Raw genomic sequence first — 19,626 nt, 5'->3', positions numbered from 1 at the left:
ATCGCCAACCGTGTGGAAATTCATGATATGGTAAAATGAATATTATACGAAACATATCAAATGTATTGTAAACTGTCATTTACAAATTTTATTGAACAAAATTCGTTTGTTTCTTTCAAAACGCATCTCCTGAAAGGTTTGCGTGATTGGCGAGTTTTGAAAGTACAATCATTTCTTAACAAGGAATATCATCGGTTGCAATGCATCAAAAGCTTTTCATATAAAAAACATTTTATTTCATCTTTATTCGTACTCTTTCGTATAAACAAAACTATGTGCATCAACCCGAGAAAACCTACCCGTAGTCGAAATGCGAAAGAATGGAATGAATATCGACTCTTAGACGTAAACTGGAAAACATTGCAATGATAATCCTAAATCAGTTCTGTATAGTCTGACGCGATATATAATATTATAAAGTTGCGTTAATACATGTAGACGATCCTAGATGCTAAATGACATTTCACTTCGCATTCAGATACTTCGTAGAATAAGCGCGACACGCAATTATTCCTGGGAAGAAGGGAGCGTCTCCCTTTCTCACTCAAACCTCTATCTCCAAAACTAGAAACATTCTTAGCCCTTACATTTAATTGAATGTCACTCTTCCCGCCACACTCGTAAGTCTCACAAAGGGAAATCTGATTTCGGATGCTGCTGAATTATATGTATATATATAAAAATGTAGCAATCGTATCACGTTATTTGTTACGAAAAGAAAATTTACAATTCCTCATTCTTAGGCTTGACGGGCTTGCCTTTGCGATCAAATGCTTTAAGCTCGTCGGTCGCGTGCTTGGCGACGTACTTGATGAAATCATCGATTCCTCTTCCACCCTCGTATTTAACAGGCTTGTCTTTGGCATCCTTCGGTACCCAGAAAAGTGTCGGGAATCCGACAACTTCGTAAGGTGCCGGGACGTCGTTAGCAGTGGCGTCGAACTTGACGATATCGACATCTTCGTCCGCGAGTTTCTCACCCAATTCATCGAAAATAGGAGCCAATTTCTTGCAATGTCCGCACCAAGGAGCATAGAATTCGATCAACGTGTCTTTGCCGCTGTTTGTGATAAGCTCGTCGAAGTTCTTTGCTACCGCGACCTTCACGTGTCCGCTGTTATCTTCGGGAACCGCTTCGGACTTCAAATACGGTTCCAGATTGTCCGCTTCGAGGTCTTTCAAGAACGTTTCGAACGTATCAACCGAGAAATCATCTTTCATGACGAACTTCTGGTTCTTCGCGATTCTGGCCAGTACTATGGGCTTGTCACCTTTCACGAAGTCGATACCGAAGTCGTTCAATTCGTGCTGGAAGTCGTCTTTCGACGAAATGGCGAAGTTCAGTTTCGGGAAGTCCTTAGCGACCTTGATGATTCTGTTGCGCCAGTAATTCGTGCCCTTTGGGTTCTTCACATAGTCTACGGCGTAGTATGCGACAACCAGAGGGTTCTTGAATTCTGCGGAGTTGTCTCTCGTGCGAATACCAGCAATACCAAAGCTGAGGAATAAAAGGATATCGTTGCAACAAACAGTTCTCAGAAAATCTACGAGCAAAATGATCTTAAAACTTACTAATGTTTAGTAATGAAGTCTTGAACAGAGGTATCGGGCTCAAGTTCCACGGTGTTCGGTTCGAACTTGTTCTGCAGAATCTTTGGTCGGTACAGAACAACGGTGTTCCTAAAATTGGATTCAATAACTGTTCATTTCGTATTCATTATTTTCTAGACAATTTCGTGAACAATTGATTATTTACTTGTGTCCTTCTTTCTCCATAAGCGATTTCGCGGTTGTGTGAGCGAATCTGACTTTCTCTCTAAGCTTCTTAGATACCGTATGGAAGGATTGTGCCAAGGAAGAGTCCTCCTTCTCAAAGAAACCAACAACGCCAACTTCATCGGAGTTCAGGAACGATTTCAAGCAATCTTCTCCAGTCAGTTCCTTGGATGCTGGACCAACTTGTGCCTAACAGATTAAATTCCATTCGTGTTAGTCATAGATATTTTCTATCTGCATTCTTCGATAAATTGGAAAAACTTAATTCAACATACCTTCATGTATTTGGCAATTCCAGCAGCTTCCCTAGGTCCATTGTAATCACTAACAAAGTCTCCCTTGGAGAAGATCTTCAGTGTCGGGTAACCACTGACAGAATGCTTGTTACAAGTCTCCTTTCCACTTTCGGTACAATCTACCTTGGCAAGAGTGATCGAAGGATCATTGCCCAACAACAGCTCCGCCGCTTTGGCGTATTCTGGCTTCAACCGTTTGCAATGACCGCACCTAGAAAGGTAATATACAATCGTATAATAATACAATAATACATTTTCTTTTTTGAACATTACAGAGCAAAAATGGTATTGACTCCAATTCATTTTTTATTTTGGAAAACAACAATATCCAGTACACGGTTTCACTTTCAAGCAATAAAACAATATATATTTCATCGGTTAAAAAGTGACGCATACGTCTCCAAAATTCGAGAAGTGCGACTTGTTAAATCTCTGGAATCCAGATTTAGATATCAGAAACGTGTCTTTTATATATATCTATAAATAGGAATTTTGGAAATAAGAAACGTGCCTCATACGATTATATATGTGTGTATAAATCTATATATAACAATATTGAAGCCAAAGGTAACTCGGAAGGAGTAGGAACAAAGTCGTGTTGGGTAATGTGTCACGAACCGGCATCGAACATTACGACCGGAACTCCGAAAAACCGTTCGAATTTCTGGTTTTCTGCGACAACCAGGATTTCGGAGGTTCGATAACGAAAAGGAGAAGGTGCTCGCAGCTTGGAGAACGTGAAATGATCGTGAAATTTCTTACCATGGCGCGTAAAACATAACAAGCGTGTTGTCGAGCCGATCTAATTCATGGCTGAAGGTTTCGTCAGTTAGTTCCAGCACGTCCTTCTCCTCGGCTAAGACGGTGACCAGCACCAGGAAAAGAAAGGCAAGGTACTTGGGCAGCATCGTGGATCACGCTGCAGCTTGTTAAACAAAATCGGTTCCGGCTCTTTCCTTCGGGAGACACAGTTCGTCTAAGACGTGGCTTTTGCAAGAAGTTAGTCGGCGGTGCACGGTACCCCGCGCAGTGCTGTCGCCTCCTGATTGGCTGTTCCTTTCCCAAATACGTGTGCGCTTGTAAGTCCTGTAAACGCCACGTATCGTACAGGGTGTTCCTAAAATCGGTGACCAACCTTCGCTACATCCTGTTAGCTGTTTTCTTTTTTTATTTTACTTGGTGAGATCATCTATGTTCCTGCGTACTGAAAAGCGTCGATAGGAAACTTTTCAAGTGTTTCCGATATTTTTAGGCTCTGTGGTGAACACTTTTTGTCCGTTAGACGTAACCGGACGGTTAGTAGTTTCAGACGCACCCTGTAGACAAAATGGAAGATAAGGTTCCAGATCAGAAGCGGGCAAGGAGAAGCCACATTTCGCTGGTTTTTGACCTTGGTGGGAGGAGATACCAGAGATACGAGGAACTTTATAACGGTACGTATGTTTTTGATTGACTGCTGCGAGATCTGTTGTGAATGTTGTGATCAGGCTTCATCCGTGACTTTATCCAACATCCAACGTTAGCAATCGCAATGCCCTCTGTGGCAAACGGAGCAAACTGACTCTGTTGATTCCTGTATTTTGCTGAATTCGAAATAAAGACGGAAGGATTTCTAATGCTTGTCGGTGTTTCTCTGTGAATCGTAAGGAAAGATATATATTTTTGCTAAATACGTAGATTGGATTTTGCCGACCTCTAGTTCACAATTATCGACGAAAATAATCAAAGAGCTTGGCGGTTCCGCCGTAGATGGCGCAACAAGTATCTTTTTACCGTATTTCTTGTTTTTGTCGATTTTTATACGGTAAATAACTTGACGAGTAAATCGCGATTTATTCAAATAATTTGTACAAATGTCTCAACATATATTATAGCGGTTGATTATCTGTTTAACAAGTTAACTACCGCATCAGCAGAAAAGTACAATAAAATAAAAATAATTTATATATATATATACATATATATGTACCAGAGAGAGAGAGTATCCTCATGTATAATGAAATAAAAACTAAAGAGTCATGGCCGTTTTTATCTTTCCGAGGAAAAGTGATAACAAACAGGAAAATCCGTAATTTATACGCGTACGGTATCTGTTATGAAACGTAATGTAAATTATTATGTTTCCTTTCGAAACGGTACGCATTCACAGTCAGTATATCATCTGTTTCTACATAGTGTGACCGTGAGTTTGCACAAACGCGAAAAAAAACGTAGAAAGGTTTAACATAAGCAGTAGCCTTCATTAAATATCGCAACCGATGAGCGGCATTTGGTTAGTCATTCCGAAACTGTGCTGTTGTTTGCAACGAACACGTTTGAAGTTTAAAGTCACTCATCGGTCGAAATCCATTTTTTTCTAGTTGATAATATTATGGTGAGTGAAAACGACGAAGCTGAAAGGCGGCAGGAAACACGCGCGAAAAGTCTTGAGCGTAAAAATCATTTTAAAAATTCACCATTTGAACTTTATTAATCATTTCAAGAAATAGCATTTACAGCTTCGAACATTTTAGTGGAAATTAATTACGGACGGATATGGACACTTGCATTTCATTTCTGTAGCTTGAATATCGCGTTGCGTGTCGTAGATTCAATTAATTAGCGCTGCACGAATGTACTTTGGAAATAATTGAGAATCAATTTTACTATTACAATTTCAGGGCATCGACAGTTGCCCTGATGAAATGATAAAATTCTCGCAATGTTTGCAGCAATAAAATGACTCATAGCATAGAAGTCAGAATAAGTAATTGATCCGAACACGACAGACGATGACTATTGCAAATACGAAGTACATAAATACAAAGTGAAGATAGTCGCGCGCGAACAGGTGGTCGGTTCAAGGATTTATGAAAAAGCCTTTACATAAGTCACAACGTTGATACAAGTGGGTTCGATTTATAGTTTAATTGACAGTCGTTCAGATGGTTAACGGGATCACCGATAATTCATCTCGAACTCGATCAAACCAGTTATATAAATATATTCTATTTCTAGTGGCGACTTCATTGTCACTCGTCCACGTCAAATATCAATCGATATCATATATCGAGTTTTATGCGATTCAAAAGCTCAACAACTAAATATATATGTCATATTAACTGTAAAATAATTCAAATTCAGTTTTCGAAAGTAGCATAATGACCCAGCGATTAGATAATATTCTTATCAATGATCATGATCTACGAGTGGTTTAAATGCGTGCGGGTTACGCGAAATCAATTATTTCGATAATCATTTCCTGTTTGAACGCGTGTAGTTCGTGGGTAAAGAAGGGGACGATAAAAAATAGGCCACGAACGGTAAGCGAAAATAGAGTCACGTGACTCGAGAATCGATAAGTGCTTCCATAGGGGGAATTACTGAAGCAGATAGCAGATACGTAAGATACATTCAGATTCAGGTTCAGTCGGTTCAGTTCAGTGTTCAGTCAGAGTCCGACCGAGTCAGTCCTGACTCAGCTGTCAAAGCGACAGGACGGCCTGTTATTCTGCATTTCGCTAATTCTCTCGTCATTGAATCCAGTTCATTTGGCTATCAGCCACGAGACACGTATTTACGTAATTAAGCTTACGTATTTTTTCAGTTTGTTCGCCAGTGTGTCCAGTACACCAACACTCATCATTTATCAGCTGCTGCGAAAGGTAAAAGACTCGCGTTGTGTCATCATCAATTATAGTGCTCACTTTCTCTTTTACTCGTAAGAGGTATTGACATACTTTCGACATCGGGAACTCCGATTTAACGTTGAGACAGAAATTAACGAAATATGTATTTAGTTGGTCCTGTCCATTTAATTAATCGATTAAAACTTTTATACAACTTGACAACTTGTAATTATTTACGAAAGAGTCCTCCTCTCCAGTTTCAATGAAATTTAAATATATTGTACAGCTCGACATTTTGAACAACTTTCTCCTTTGTAAAAAGATGTTGGTCCTCTTCAGTTTTACGGATATTCGCGAAAAACTGATGTTGAATTTATTGTTCAAGTAAGGCGACAGAGGGACTCCAAAAGAATTATTCAGAATCATGTTGCTGGCAATATATTTCAAGATTATCAAAATCAGAGAGGCGGATAATTATAAATTGCATCACATATTGAGCGAGAAAATCTGTTTCAGGAAACTCCAGAAGCATGCCTTGTCCGTTTCTAACTCGGTTGAGCGCCAACTATGTCCATAATTATGGCTCTTCGGTGTTGACCAATTATCGTCAGCTTTGTCCATTTATGTCTCAGCTGATTAGAACTCAAGCAGAAAGCACGGAGACGCAGCATGTGCAGAAAGATGTGGAATCTCAGTGTCCTTTTCTAGCTAAAGAGCACGTTGGTGTAAGAACTGCCAATCCTGCTGTCGCTGAAGACATTAGAAATGAGATTTCTAACGAACCGAGAGAAGAGCCAAGCTTCGCTTACGAAGAATTCTTTCATGAACAAATCATGAAGAAAAAGAAAGATCATTCTTATAGAGTCTTTAAAAAAGTGAACAGACTGGCACAGAATTTTCCAACCGCTATCGAGTATTCGAAGGTACCGAAACCCATTACCGTTTGGTGTTCCAACGATTACTTAGGGATGTCTAGACATCCGGCGGTAACCAGTTCTGTCCAGGAAGCTCTGGATAAGTTCGGAGCAGGTGCAGGTGGAACGAGAAACATATCCGGCAACTCTATGGGCCATGAAATGTTAGAAAAAAGACTCGCAGCCTTGCATCAGAAAGAGGCTGGCTTATTGTTCACTTCCTGTTTTGTTGCTAATGATTCCACTTTGTATACTCTAGCAAAATTTCTACCGGGCTGCCATATTTTCTCCGATGCTGCCAATCATGCTTCCATGATTCAGGGAATAAGAAATAGCGGGATACCGAAGCATATTTTCAGACACAACGACGTAGAACATTTGGAAGAACTGCTGTCCAAAGTGGACAAGAGCGTGCCGAAAATTGTAGCGTTCGAAACGGTACATTCTATGACCGGCGATATATGCCCCTTGGAACAATTGTGCGACGTTGCTCATAAATACGGTGCCTTGACTTTCGTCGACGAAGTACACGCGGTTGGCCTATATGGATATTCGGGTGCTGGGATTGGAGAGAGAGATTGGGTGCTTCATAAAATGGATATCATTTCTGGTACATTAGGCAAAGCATTCGGCAATGTTGGTGGTTACGTTGTCGGCTCGGAGAAATTGATAGATATGGTACGAAGCTACGCTGCAGGCTTCATTTTCACGACGTCGCTGCCACCAACTGTATTATACGGCGCTTTGGCCGCCGTTGAAATTTTAGCTTCCGAGGAAGGGAGAGCGTTGAGAGCTACTCATCAAAAAAACGTAGCTTATATGAAATGCATTTTGACTGATGCTGGTCTTCCGGTAGAACCATCGCCTTCGCATATTATTCCAATAAGAGTAAGTTATCTTACAAACTTCAGATGTACAGTAATATCTCGATATATATCTATATATTTTTATCGTTGGATTTGCGCACCATATTGTAATTTTGCATCAGGTCGGAGATCCGCTACTATGCACTCAGTTGGCCGATCTCTTGATACAGGAGAAAGGTCATTATGTGCAAGCAATAAATTATCCTACAGTTCCAAAAGGTCAGGAAAGATTAAGGTTGGCTCCTACTCCAAAACACACTCGGACAATGATGGACCAGTTTGCAAAGGATTTGTTAGACGTGTTCGATCATCTAAATATATCAAAACTAGAGTAATTAGCTGATAAACAGTTAACAAAACCTAATTTCGATTCATTGATGAATGTGCTTTAATAGAGAAAAAAAGGTATAAAATATCTTGGGAGCACCGCCAAAATAATGGGATCGCCAATTCTGTGATCGTCAGATATTTTTGTTTTTTATCAAATACAAACGTTTCGGCTGCAGGCAGGCCATTCAGTGTAAGAGCTAAATAAAGAAAACTGCACAAGGAACCATCCGATATAAATTCTTTAACTTTGAAGAGTTCTTTTTCCTCCATAAATTGTTGAAAATCTCAAATCATATTTCTGGAACATATTCAAATTCTAGAAATTTCGCGCCCAGCCTCGCGCATGCGCATATAATAGAAAAGAATACAATAAAATTCGACGCGGGCTTTTCCCTTGGTCCTCAGCTATAGGTAAGATTAATTGTAAAATGACAGGAATCACGCACATATAAGAATTTTGAGACTCGGGTATAGTAAACGGTAACTTGAAACCCTTTGCACTCGAAAGGTGACTTTAAGGCGCCAGTAAAAATTGCCATACCATTTTCGAAACATTTTGAATATTATTAAATTCGTCTGTATTCCATAAATTGTGAAAAGCTCAAATGTTGTATGAGAAAACAGGTTCAATTCGATACGCACAATGTAAACAAAATTACATAGAATAAAAATGATCTGGGTTGAAAGAAATGTCTTGATTTTCGAAATGCTTCGAGTACAAAGGGTCGATAGTTCTTTAGAATGGAGTATTAATCGATTGATATTTTTGATTTGATTGATCAAATCGTTTTTACGATTGAAAACTATGTAAAGTCGTCGATAACCTATTACATATACATTGCAATAATAAAACAACGAACAAATTTAGTGCTTTATGTTCTTTATTGATAGTACATATGAGGAAATCGGAAAAGTGCGATTGGAAAGAGTTGTCCGTATTACGTAAGATATTTTACACTTTTTTGTATTTAATACTATAGCTTGCGTGCAAAATTGCATGGTAAATAGTGTAAAAAGATCGATTCTGGGAATTGCTAAGATAAACGATTCTAAACAGCTCTGATTAGAACAATAACGAAACTAGCCTACCTAACACACACTGACACACACTCACTGTCGTCCTGTCATACTGTCATTTCCTGTAAAGCGTGCATCGAATGAAGTGCATTTTCACCTTACGATCGTAAAATGATAGTGAAATGAGCCAGTCTCGCAAGAAAGTTGTACGAAACGATGTCTGTTAAATGATTTCTCGTCTACGATTCAAATATAAATGTCTCGCGTTGTTGAAATGCTAAATCGAAGACACAACGGAGGTTAGGATGAGAGGTTTCACGAATATTTTGAAGATGTTCGTCGCGTTTCTCTATGATTACGCTCGACGATTGTCCTACATCATTACCGCGATGTTTCTTCTGTGCTACTGTTTAAATCCAGCCAGATTTGCTTCGCATTATACGTTCATAAAGTCAGAGGATATCTACAGTGAGATGGAGAGATCATATCCAGTAAGAGATAACTCCTGCACGATCACAATTAATCCTAGAAGATATTTCAATCATTTACTTTATCCCGAGGAACATCCTCGAGAGAATCCTGTAACGATGGCTCGGCGATTAGGTATATTACCTGGGGGACAATGGAAGCCTCTGAACTGTCATCCTCTTTTCAATGTGGCGATTATACTACCTTATCGAAACCGACACACGCAGCTTGCCATTTTCATGAACTACATTCATCCTTTTCTGCAAGCTCAAAATCTCGACTATAGAATATTTGTGATAGAGCAAAGTCCTATGAGAGAATTCAATCGTGCTAAACTGTTCAACGTTGGGTACGCAGAAGCGACTAAAGTGAATGATTTTCATTGCTTCATCTTTCAAGACATAGATTTGATACCTCAGAATCCCGATAACATTTACGCCTGCACCAAAATGCCCAGACACATGAGTTCCAGTGTGAATACATTCCGTTATAACTTACCTTATACCGCTTTATTCGGAGGTGCGATCGCGCTTACTCGAAAACAGTTCGAAAGAGTCAATGGGTTCTCGAATGTTTTCTACGGATGGGGTGGAGAAGACGATGATTTTTACAGTCGTCTGCAATCCAGAGGTTTCCAGGTACACTGATTCTTGTTCTACTAAAGCAGGCCTGGGCAACGTTGGCTGCTTCGACTCTTCCTTCGGCACGAGCTCCATGATGATGCACAAGCAGGTTACTCACTTTCAATTCATTCTTCCGGCTCTGCGAATTCTCTAGTTGTACCTGAATTGTCCCTATTATAAAAATTAAAGAAATTGGTAAATGTTGTTGTTGTCTATTCAAGCAAGGGTCTTATGTGCATGTACATGTATACGTATTAGCAGTGAATAACCTGCTGGTGCAGCATCGTGGGGCTCATGCAGAAAGAAGCAGCCATATCTGTTCCACGAGCTAATGTTGCCCAGGCCTGTACTAAAGCAAAAGATAAGAAATACTATTGCTAAAGTATTAACATTTCTTTGGATTTCAGGTGATCCGTTTTGGTCCTGATATTGCTCAGTATTATATGCTAACCCACAAAAAAGAAATTCCAAGTAACGCAAGATTCGAGAATTTAGAGACTGGTGCTAAGAGATACGATACGGATGGAATCAGCAGTCTTGAATATAGGGTTTTAAATCATCAGCTGAGGCCTTTGTATTCGTGGATCTTAGCAGACGTTTAGATCTCCGCACGTTTAATATTTTATGAGTCATATCGCAAAAAGATCTAGTTCTTTTCAAATGTATCCTGCAATTTTACTTAATATCAACGAAGATCAACGCTGAGAGTTATTGTAAAAACTTGCACAAGGATATGTTTTGTAAAAGTTTCCTAGTAGCGTGTAAATTCGCGAGAAATCACTGTAGGATTTTTTATACAAGTATCATTCTGAATAGTGTATGTGATATTATATACCAAAAAAAACATTGCCATAATATGTTTATGCGATTAATTATTCGGTGATTTAACTAACGAAATGTTTCATGGATAGAAATGTGCTGTCGTGATATTACATTTTAGGAATAAGCACGCACTATTGCTGTGGAATTTGTTCGATCTGATTATCTGCAGAGTCCAATAAGTAGCAGCGACACGTGTCCTGAATTCCGTTCCTCTCTGTATTAACGCGTTGCATCGTGGGAGTCAATTTTTTGAGAATACAGTTTTGATAGTACAAAACCGTTCATTAAATAAATAACGAATCGTAGAGAATCAGTTTATTCTTTATTTATTCCTGATTCGCTATGTAAATTAAAACTAAAGGTATCGACTAGTATTATTTAGTATAGTCATTACACTCACCATGAATACCAGTAGCGAAAGTAAAACATTTATTGTATGTAATCCTGAAAACGTTCGAAATAGATTAAGTTTGTATGTTGCTAATCTCGCTAAACGTAATTAAAACAGTCGTTGTGATACTTTATGGTTGCAAGTAACTTATTATGTGATCAATTTAACTATAGTGCACCGACAGAGAAACTTTTAATTTCCAACGAATTCGCAAGTTCAAATTTTGAATTGTCGAAAATACTTTAACTATATACATGTATACGTGCAAATATTTCACATTATACACGGTTGTGTATGTGTTAAAACAACTATTTATTGTATAAAGTTTTTACGCGATTATTAGACTTTTATTTATACGCACTTAATCTACGAATCATAAGTATTGCTCTGAATATTTCACGCTCATTTCAATCTAAAGAAAGAACCATAAAGACAACAAAGTATCTCTCAAAGACAGACATAGTGTAGTGCAGGCATTGTTGCTGCGTGTACTTTTATTGTTATCTTTTAACTTATCATTACATATGGGTTTTGTATGTATAATTAAAAAAATAACGATAAAGTTTAAGAATGGCTGTAGAAATGTATATATAGCAAAGAATGTATGATTTCCAAAATTGCTACTTAAATCGGTAATAAAAAGAAAAAAAAGGTCTACGTACATGTATAAGAGTATAAATATAATTATCTCTCTGTATCCGTGTACGTGAAAATCTGACATAATTACATTATAAACAAATTATGAAGTACAATGCAAATTATCGTAATGTAATAAATATGTGATGAATAACTAATGAATTCAGTTGCACTGATTCTTAATTATATAATTAGATTACTTTCTCTCGAAGAAAGCATCATGAAACTTGATTCAAAACTATGCAGAGTAAAAATGAAAATATTCGAAGGCAATTGATCTCTTCTGATTCGAAGACATATTTCATAATGCTTCGGATATACATCTTTTACCGTTCAAGTATGAAAAGTACTGTATTGTGCACAAAATTGTTACACGGGAATTGCGTAATATTCTTTTAAACTATCTCGCTAATGGTATGTAGTTCATTCTTGGGTAAAGCATTGCAAGCGAATCGATACGTGTAACTTTTATTACAGGTGTAAAGAAATTTTTCGTTCACTCCACCGCGGTAAATTACAGATAAAAATAGAAAGCGCGCGAAGCGGTTTTCTTTTAAATACTATCACGTTAAGCGGTGTATCAGAATTTAATGAAAAAAATAAAACAAAAAACAGCATTTGGAAATACTAATATTACCAGTTTATTACGTTTTACGTTCTAAAAAATCTTATCATAACAACGTAAATTAATATTACATAATCGTACAGGAAAATATAAAAAAAAGTTGTAACGTGTATCCCCAAGAATGGATTATCACCGTTTCTTCAATTACCACGTACGCGATCAGCATATTAATCGGATAATACGTGTACATACCTATTCATCTATGGAAAAAGTTGAGTACAAGTACTTGTGTGTATATATAAAATCTATGTTCAATGATGTTGGACATATTATGTATCGGACAGTTCTTGATAGCGTGCGTACATCATTTTCTTTACACAATCTTTGTAGGTGTCCCCGGGTAGTGCGCTGTACGACGACGATTTCGCCCCTAAACCGGCCGTCGGAACTCTTCTCTCCGCTTCGATGATGCTCGTTCTACCTTGATTGGATTTTCCGAGCCCCATTCCTTCGCTCCACCCCATTTTTTGCAATAATTTATTGCCAACATTATCCGAGCCAATACCAGCTCTCGTGGGCTCCTCGTAGGACACAGATATCTCCTCGACTCTGGTCTTCAAGTATTTTTCTTTCAGCTTGTTTGGCTGTGGTGGTTCCGGTTCTCCGTATTTCGCCCTCCTCTCTTTGGCACGGTCTCTATATTTGTTGTTTCTCTGTTGTGGATCGTTGGGATCCAAACCACGAACTTGATACCAATTTTCCAGATTCTGTTTGTGAAGGTCCGACAATTGTTGATGCCGAAGCAACGCTTCCTTGCTCGGAAATTGTCGCTTGCACAGCAAACAGGCTAGCTTCGCCCAATCTGTATGTTGCCTTTCTTCTTGTTGCACGTCCTCTATTTCCTCCTCCGTGTCGCTACCGCCGCCATAAGCAGCAACCAAACCATTGTTTCCGCTCTGATCCTCGTCTTCGTGGAAAGAACTCGCGAGAGACTTCTTCTCCAATATGGCGTATCCTGCGTCCGCAGCTCCGCTTCCAACTCCCTGATTGCCATCACCACCAGCGAACTCGGAGTTCCAATTGCTCTTCGCGTTCTCTTTCTTTTGATTCAAGGTTTTCGCCCATCGCTCCATATCCTTTGCTATTTTCTTCGCTACCTTCACCTTATCCTGCTTGCTGTCCTTCTTTTTACTGTCGTCTTCTTTCGACGACTCTTGCGCCGCACTGGTGATCGACGAAGTCGTTGGTTGATTGGCTATCGTATTCGTTGCGTCTGTACTACTAGCAGTAGCAGTTATCGTAGTCCCGCTTGTTGTAGTTCCTGTTGCCTGCGTCACGGTAGGACTTGTCTATAAAATCATAGTTAATGTAGACATTTAAAATCGTCAATTTGAAATTTGTTGGACAGTGTAATCGCGAGCACACAGGGTGTCCCGAAAGTATTGTACTTCCTTGAAAATAATTTGAAGTAGCTTTTTCCTTTCGAATCATCTTTTTCAAGGAAGTACAACATTTTTCAAACACTCTGTGTATTTAAAACAGACGTATCGTATAGTTAATCTAATAATCACCTTTGCTGGTTGATATGAAAACGATTCGGCATCCCAATAAAGGAATTGTTGTGTGTGGCTATTATAATAGTATTGCGAATTTGGATCGTAATATAATCCTGTACTCGGATCGTAATAGTATCCCGATGACTCGTCGTAGTGATAGGTGCTGACGTCCGGAACAGCTGTAATACGTAAACATTGAATAGAGTGCTTTTATGCGACATTACAACAATTCGTTGTTTGTATAAAAACTTACAGTAAACTTTACCATCGCCAGCGTGTGCAGGTACTCTTCCGCTGGCCAACGAGGTACTGGTCGGCGCCGTGGGCGTTGGTCTGTTCTTCATCTCGTCCGCGTCCCCTAACTTCCTCGACGCTTGTAACTGTTGTATGGCAGATTGTGCTACGGCTGCCGCCGCGTTTACCCTATCAGTCTGGTTCAAAGACGGCAACGTGATCGCAGACCCTTGCATTATTTGATTCTGATAATATTGCGTGTAATACTGGAGATAGTGAGCTTTCTGCGCGGGCGTCTTAGCGTATAAGTTGGCACTGTACTCTGCCAATTGAGCAACATCGTCTAACGTGTATCTCTGCGGTTGACTGTCGTTCGCCTTCCACGTGTTCGTGTTGTTTATTTGGTGTAGCTTGCAGTACGTGATCTCGACTTTCCTACCGTCCACCACCAAACCTTGTTTCGTAAGAGCTGTGTGCAAGTACATGGCGTCCACTACGTTGCCCATCTCCAGGTAACAGACACCCCTGGACGTGTTTGTCAGAGAATCACGACCAATACGTATGCTACGTATCGGCATCGATGAGAGATTCTTCATTGCTTGTAACACCGAATCCTCGGTCGTCAGAACATCCAGACCTCGAAGAAGAACAGTGTTTGTAGGATGAGGGCTGATTTCATCGCTACCTTCACCGCCCTCTTCACTCTCTGCTCTCGAAGCGGAACATTTAAAACATGTCTCGCGCCTCTTGAAATTGTGTGCGCCACACTGTAACAGCGAAACAAGTATTTTCAACAAATTTCACAGCTTTCAAGATTAAATGATCACTAGACAGCGGATTTTATGCATTTATGACAATAACGAGTTGACGTAATTTAAAACAGTAAAAACATTAGAAGAATTTTCAACCTATTAAACGTATTAAGAAAGAATAAATTTCTATTTCACTCCAGTTTCGTGCAAATTCGGTAGAAAATTTTTATTCTGCATAAAGATCCGCTGTCTAATGATCACCTACTTCTTACATTACGGTACACATCTAATTTTCATTTTTATCTTAGATTGCTTTTTATTGTGCAATCGCGAGCACAGTCACCTGTTTAGGCAGTTAGATTGATTTATGCTACTTTAGAAATGTGTACTGTAAAATGAGTTACAGGAGATACTAATGGTTGTACCTTAACGCAGTGCCAGTCTTGCGTGTTCTTTGCTGGTGGCTTATCTACATGGCAATCTTTCGGTATACTGTACTGCATCAAGGCACGATATTGGTCCTGCAGCATCAGTACTCCCTGAAACAGAGAATTTCAGTGTTATCCCGTCCAGCATCCTCCCAAAGCCTCCGTTTATCCCGTAAACTTCCTTCTTGGTTGACGAAATTATAGTTTTCTACTTCATAGCTTTCCGTCTCGAACGAACAGTAAAGAAAATATGTTGTGGGCTTATATAAACGTGGGCCATTCCACACGGCTTGCGGATCGACTATAATATGTACATGCGCGACAACACTTTCCTTTCTTTACTCTCTATTTCTGCGTTTCTTTTATCTTTTTCTCTTTGAACATTTTTAAATTCGATCAAACAAATTGAATTCTCGCGGTGAAATCAAGCAAACGTACAATGATCGCTTGCAGTAACAAAATTTCATACATGAATGAAAGAAAGTCGTGCAGAAAATTGTCATTCTCATTTCAAATATGCTCGGATCGTATTCGGTAATTGCATCGAGAAACAGAGTACGTGTGTGAACGTGTGTAAGTGTGTGTGTGAGAGAGAGAGAGAAAGAGATAGAGAGAAAAAAGTTAAATGATAGAAGCGAACTAAGATGATACAATTAAATAATGTAAGCGTTTTTATTTTTTTTTGTAACCGTATGACGCAGCGGAAAAAAGTGTGTGACTCGTTAAAAAATCAACTATCATGCCGGACAACGTATGCATTTTACGCAAAAGGATAAGACGATTGGAATGACCCTTCCTCCGATCTTCATTGTTAGTCCACAAACTTTTATGACAGACAGAGGACAGGCTAAAAAAAGCACGCGCGCACGCGGGGGAATAACCGCCTTTTTATTTTTTCATTTTTCTTTTCAGTTTCGTCTCAATTCAAGAAAAATTTAATAAATCCAATATAAGACGGAATTGCGAGAGCAAGTTAAGAAAAGTCTGCAAAGTATGTGGGGACTCCTAGATAAATAATTAGGTACGGTAGATTGAAGTAGCCTTTTTGATAGGTGAGCAGCCATGGCCATGGGGAAGGCCAGGGGGCTGCGTTACCGTGCCTTGTCGCCACGGGGCGTCGGTGGCACGCATGACAACGCATCGGTTGGGTATCTGGACTGAACTTCTTTCTACCTGTTTCATCTCCATCCACCGTGCGGCCTCCTGAGTCGCGTTAAACTCGACGAATGCAAAACCTCGCGAAGCACCTATACAGAGCAAATACACACATATCCAAAGTTAATCCACGTATTGCCTGGGTGTCTCTACTCTGAGAGGGCAGGCAATCACAGCACCAACCATTGACAGACTGAGTTTCGATACGAAGTGTATTTTTCTTCGCTTCGTTGCTTGCTTTCATTTCCATTTGCCTAAAGCTCAGCAGAACGAATTATCTACTCGGATCACAGACAATCTCTGTCGTATCTTTTTATTTATTTGTTTTTCTTATGCGCGAATCTCTTTTCCTTTTTTTTACTTTAACGTAATACCTTCCCAGTTACCATTCCCTCGCCCTCCCCCCTTTTTTGGTAGCAGAAATAGACAGAGGAAACAATAAAACAGTTTCCCTCGAAAAGTTTTTTGGAAAAGAAAAAGTAGCGACCAATGTTGCGATACAATTAGAACGCGTTCATTAAAAAAGAAAAACAAACAAAGGGCCGTTTATGCAATATAGACAATGGAGTACAGCAATTTTTTTCAGACAGAGACAAGTCATAATTCAATGTTGTACAAGCGAGTAGAGTTGGTTGGCAAATTTTGCAGTTCAACTATTTGAAATATAGGATTCAGAGTAACTACAGATATTTTGCGCCACCCTTGCAAGATGAATAATGAAGCTCTGATTTTCCTTAAAATATTCTTCCTGCATTTGATACTGACTTACCTTGCTCCGACAAACGAATCATTTATATTCAATTGATAGTTGATCTATCTCTTCAATAATTTTGGAGTATTCATGATTGGTACAAACATAATACTAACAGAAATCTTTGGTAGACAGAACAAAAAATTGTTTGAAACTATGTTAACGCGTCTAATATGTTCGGTCGAACAAGTATCGAGGAGTTTCAAACAATTTTTTTCTTTTGTTTCGATAACCATTGAAAGTAATGCAGCGATTAACTTAAACTAGACAAGATCTAATGCACCCTGCCGAGATGAAAAGCAATTTGCTATTTTGCGTATTAGGTAGAGGGGACAGGTTTAATCGATCGAAAATAGAGATAATTACCTGTGTCCTTTTTACGAATCAGCCTGATGTCCTTTGGCATGAGACCACAGTTGAGGATGTCTTGCCGCACCTGTGATACACACATCATAATAATAACAGTGATGTATGCTCTCAAATCGCTGGCTCGCTAGCGGCCACTTATGTCGGGCCGCTAGTTTGACAACCTACGTCATTTTCAGTTATGTGTTGAGCAAGCCCACGAATCATTATGGTGTTGTTCGGAGATTGAGATTTGTAGTGGATGCCTTCCATGGACGAGCCATAGGTGCGTCCATGGTCATGCTCAAAGTCCATACTTTCTCGACTATGATCGTCATCGCGATCCCGATCTCTGTCATCCCGTTTTCCTCTACGATCCCTATCCCTATCTCTATCTCTGTCTCTCCTCGAGCGATCTCTGTCTCTGTCACGATCGCGATCCCGATCTCTGTCTCGCTCTACAGAGTCTCTGTCTCTTTGCCTCCCATAACGATCCTCTCTGTCTCTGTAACTACGGTCTCTATCATCTCTGCTCCTGTCCCTTCTATCTCTCGAGCGATCTCTTTCACGATCTCTGTCTCTCCCACGATGATTCCTGTATTCTGGACTACGATGGTCTCTATCCCGATGGTCATTGTCACGGTGTTCCCCGTAGTCCGGCGATCTACTGCTTCCGTAATCATTGCGGTACTCGTAGTCAGAATTGTGTCCTCTTCTTTCAGGGCCATAGCCTGGCTCCCATGGGTCAATATTGTTACTATACATGTTATCCATGCATTTAAATGATTCCTAAAAAAGACAAACTCTTAGTACCATTTCTATTTTATTTTATTTATTGATTTTATGTTGCATTGCCTGCTATCATTAGCAACGGAACCTACAATTTATTAAGGTAGGTTACAAACCACAATCAATTTTAAAATCTATGACACGGATCATACTTTCATTCGCTATTACAGAAACTAGAGCATTCGGAATAGTCAATTAAATTACAACAGCTGGTCGGTAGACATTTGAAATTGAATTATAGCAGCATGAAAACGAAGTTATTAAATTAACACAAGACATTTCATAACGTAACGTATATTGGAATAAAAATTTTCGCCGAAAACTCTAACAACGGGACAATAGATTGGTACCATTTTTATAAAATTTATATATGTATGTATCTATATATATACATACATAGATTCGGAGATAATTGTATCGAGTATAATTCAACGTATTTACAAATTCCACAATTCGATCGATCCTTTTAAAATAATTAAGGAGCGCGTTGTCAATTAAAACGATGCGTTCTATTTACGTGAACGTTTGAATCGAACATGACAGATTTCAATGAAAATTCTACGGGACGTAACGTACTATGAATACGCGTCTCGTCGATAATATTAAGGCGTGGAATGTGAAATTGTATCGGACCAGTGCGAAGAAAAAAAGAAAAATATAAACAAAGCAATGCGAAATGAGCGAATAGAAAATTTCCGCACACGAAGAATGAAACATCGTGGCGTTGATCAAAAAGCATTGCTAGACGTGTTACAACCTGCCGTAATTTTCACAAGAACACGTCGGATCTGTAAACAGATAAACGTTGCACTACGGTGGACCGCTTCTGCACAATTTTGACTTACTTTAGTCGTTGTTCTTGCAGCCAGATAAGAAATCGCGTGATGTGCACAATGGCGTGGTTGCGCCTCTCGTTTCTCTCGTACAATATGGCGGCGTCTGTGGAAGACGAACCCATTACGTGGTTCGCGAACGTTTCGTCAGGAAATTATTTCGGAGATGGCGCTTCGACTAGTCTCCCTGTAAAATTCGGCATAAATCTGATTGGACTTTCTCGTAGCCTCGCTCTGCCAATGTAAAAATCCCATTTTTCATTCGTTTTCTTTTCTACGCGTACAGTTTTATTCGCTCAACGTACCTTTGTTCGTTATAAATTCATCGAAGAAATTGATATCGTTTCAGAATTATGAGATCTTCAATTTCTTTGCAAGGCTATTTAGAAGGATTAGTTTAGTAAATGAATTGTGAAAAACAATTCACAATTTCTTCTAACTTTACAGAGAAATTGAAGTCATTTGGTCCAT

At 39.3% G+C, this 19,626-nt stretch overlaps 4 protein-coding genes across 7 annotated transcripts; 2 read left to right on the top strand and 2 right to left on the bottom strand.

Annotated features, from left to right (window-relative positions):
- Positions 1 to 56: 56 nt before the first annotated feature.
- Erp60 (disulfide-isomerase A3) lies at positions 57 to 3,188 on the bottom strand. Its single transcript, XM_076424317.1, has 5 exons — positions 2,835 to 3,188; positions 2,052 to 2,283; positions 1,757 to 1,965; positions 1,573 to 1,680; positions 57 to 1,498 (listed from the first exon to the last, which is right to left on the bottom strand). The coding sequence occupies exons 1-5, from the start codon at positions 2,978 to 2,980 to the stop codon at positions 724 to 726; spliced, it is 1,470 nt and encodes a 489-aa protein (XP_076280432.1). The 5' UTR covers positions 2,981 to 3,188; the 3' UTR covers positions 57 to 723.
- A 148-nt stretch (positions 3,189 to 3,336) lies between these two features.
- On the top strand, positions 3,337 to 8,013 carry Alas (5-aminolevulinate synthase). 2 transcript variants are annotated; one of them, XM_076424316.1, is made up of 4 exons: positions 3,337 to 3,505; positions 5,659 to 5,716; positions 6,197 to 7,482; positions 7,583 to 8,013. In XM_076424316.1, the coding sequence occupies exons 3-4, from the start codon at positions 6,211 to 6,213 to the stop codon at positions 7,793 to 7,795; spliced, it is 1,485 nt and encodes a 494-aa protein (XP_076280431.1). In that variant the 5' UTR covers positions 3,337 to 3,505; positions 5,659 to 5,716; positions 6,197 to 6,210; the 3' UTR covers positions 7,796 to 8,013. The 2 variants fall into 2 exon arrangements, with proteins under 2 accessions (XP_076280431.1, XP_076280430.1); XM_076424315.1 differs by lacking the exon at positions 3,337 to 3,505 and adding an exon at positions 4,215 to 4,446.
- Positions 8,014 to 8,925: 912 nt separating this feature from the next.
- On the bottom strand, positions 8,926 to 19,326 carry LOC143209085 (RNA-binding protein 5). Of its 3 annotated transcripts, none has more exons than XM_076424312.1 (8): positions 19,168 to 19,326; positions 17,723 to 18,322; positions 17,555 to 17,624; positions 16,456 to 16,529; positions 15,280 to 15,393; positions 14,122 to 14,869; positions 13,884 to 14,047; positions 8,926 to 13,661 (listed from the first exon to the last, which is right to left on the bottom strand). In XM_076424312.1, the coding sequence occupies exons 2-8, from the start codon at positions 18,305 to 18,307 to the stop codon at positions 12,642 to 12,644; spliced, it is 2,775 nt and encodes a 924-aa protein (XP_076280427.1). In that variant the 5' UTR covers positions 18,308 to 18,322; positions 19,168 to 19,326; the 3' UTR covers positions 8,926 to 12,641. The 3 variants fall into 3 exon arrangements, with proteins under 3 accessions (XP_076280427.1, XP_076280429.1, XP_076280428.1); XM_076424314.1 differs by having other exon boundaries at positions 14,134 to 14,869; XM_076424313.1 differs by lacking the exon at positions 19,168 to 19,326 and having other exon boundaries at positions 17,723 to 19,161.
- Positions 9,083 to 10,541, top strand: LOC143209088 (beta-1,4-N-acetylgalactosaminyltransferase bre-4). The gene is made up of 2 exons (XM_076424318.1): positions 9,083 to 9,913; positions 10,306 to 10,541. The coding sequence occupies exons 1-2, from the start codon at positions 9,113 to 9,115 to the stop codon at positions 10,498 to 10,500; spliced, it is 996 nt and encodes a 331-aa protein (XP_076280433.1). The 5' UTR covers positions 9,083 to 9,112; the 3' UTR covers positions 10,501 to 10,541.
- Positions 19,327 to 19,626: the final 300 nt, after the last annotated feature.

The sequence above is a fragment of the Lasioglossum baleicum genome, chromosome 5 (genome assembly GCF_051020765.1).
Source record: "Lasioglossum baleicum chromosome 5, iyLasBale1, whole genome shotgun sequence".
Lineage (NCBI taxonomy): Eukaryota > Metazoa > Arthropoda > Insecta > Hymenoptera > Halictidae > Lasioglossum > Lasioglossum baleicum.
Note: the sequence above shows the minus strand (reverse complement) of the source record. Positions and strands in the feature narration are given on the sequence as shown.

Bases quoted from the DNA above. Each gene is read 5' to 3' on its own strand.
- LOC143209088 (XM_076424318.1), top strand. From the start codon at position 9,113: ATGAGAGGTTTCACGAATATTTTGAAGATGTTCGTCGCGTTTCTCTAT. The intron at 9,914-10,305 runs GTACACTGATTC...TTTGGATTTCAG, and splicing joins TGCAATCCAGAGGTTTCCAG to GTGATCCGTTTTGGTCCTGA.
- Alas (XM_076424315.1), top strand. The intron at 5,717-6,196 runs GTAAAAGACTCG...AATCTGTTTCAG, and splicing joins TTTATCAGCTGCTGCGAAAG to GAAACTCCAGAAGCATGCCT. The intron at 7,483-7,582 runs GTAAGTTATCTT...ATTTTGCATCAG, and splicing joins CGCATATTATTCCAATAAGA to GTCGGAGATCCGCTACTATG.
- LOC143209085 (XM_076424312.1), bottom strand. From the start codon at position 18,307: ATGGATAACATGTATAGTAACAATATTGACCCATGGGAGCCAGGCTAT. The intron at 14,870-15,279 runs GTACAACCATTA...TCGCTGTTACAG, and splicing joins AAGACTGGCACTGCGTTAAG to TGTGGCGCACACAATTTCAA. The intron at 13,662-13,883 runs GTGATTATTAGA...ATGATTTTATAG, and splicing joins TTTCATATCAACCAGCAAAG to ACAAGTCCTACCGTGACGCA.
- Erp60 (XM_076424317.1), bottom strand. From the start codon at position 2,980: ATGCTGCCCAAGTACCTTGCCTTTCTTTTCCTGGTGCTGGTCACCGTC. The intron at 1,966-2,051 runs GTATGTTGAATT...TTAATCTGTTAG, and splicing joins GAATTGCCAAATACATGAAG to GCACAAGTTGGTCCAGCATC. The intron at 1,499-1,572 runs GTAAGTTTTAAG...TTTATTCCTCAG, and splicing joins GACTTCATTACTAAACATTA to CTTTGGTATTGCTGGTATTC.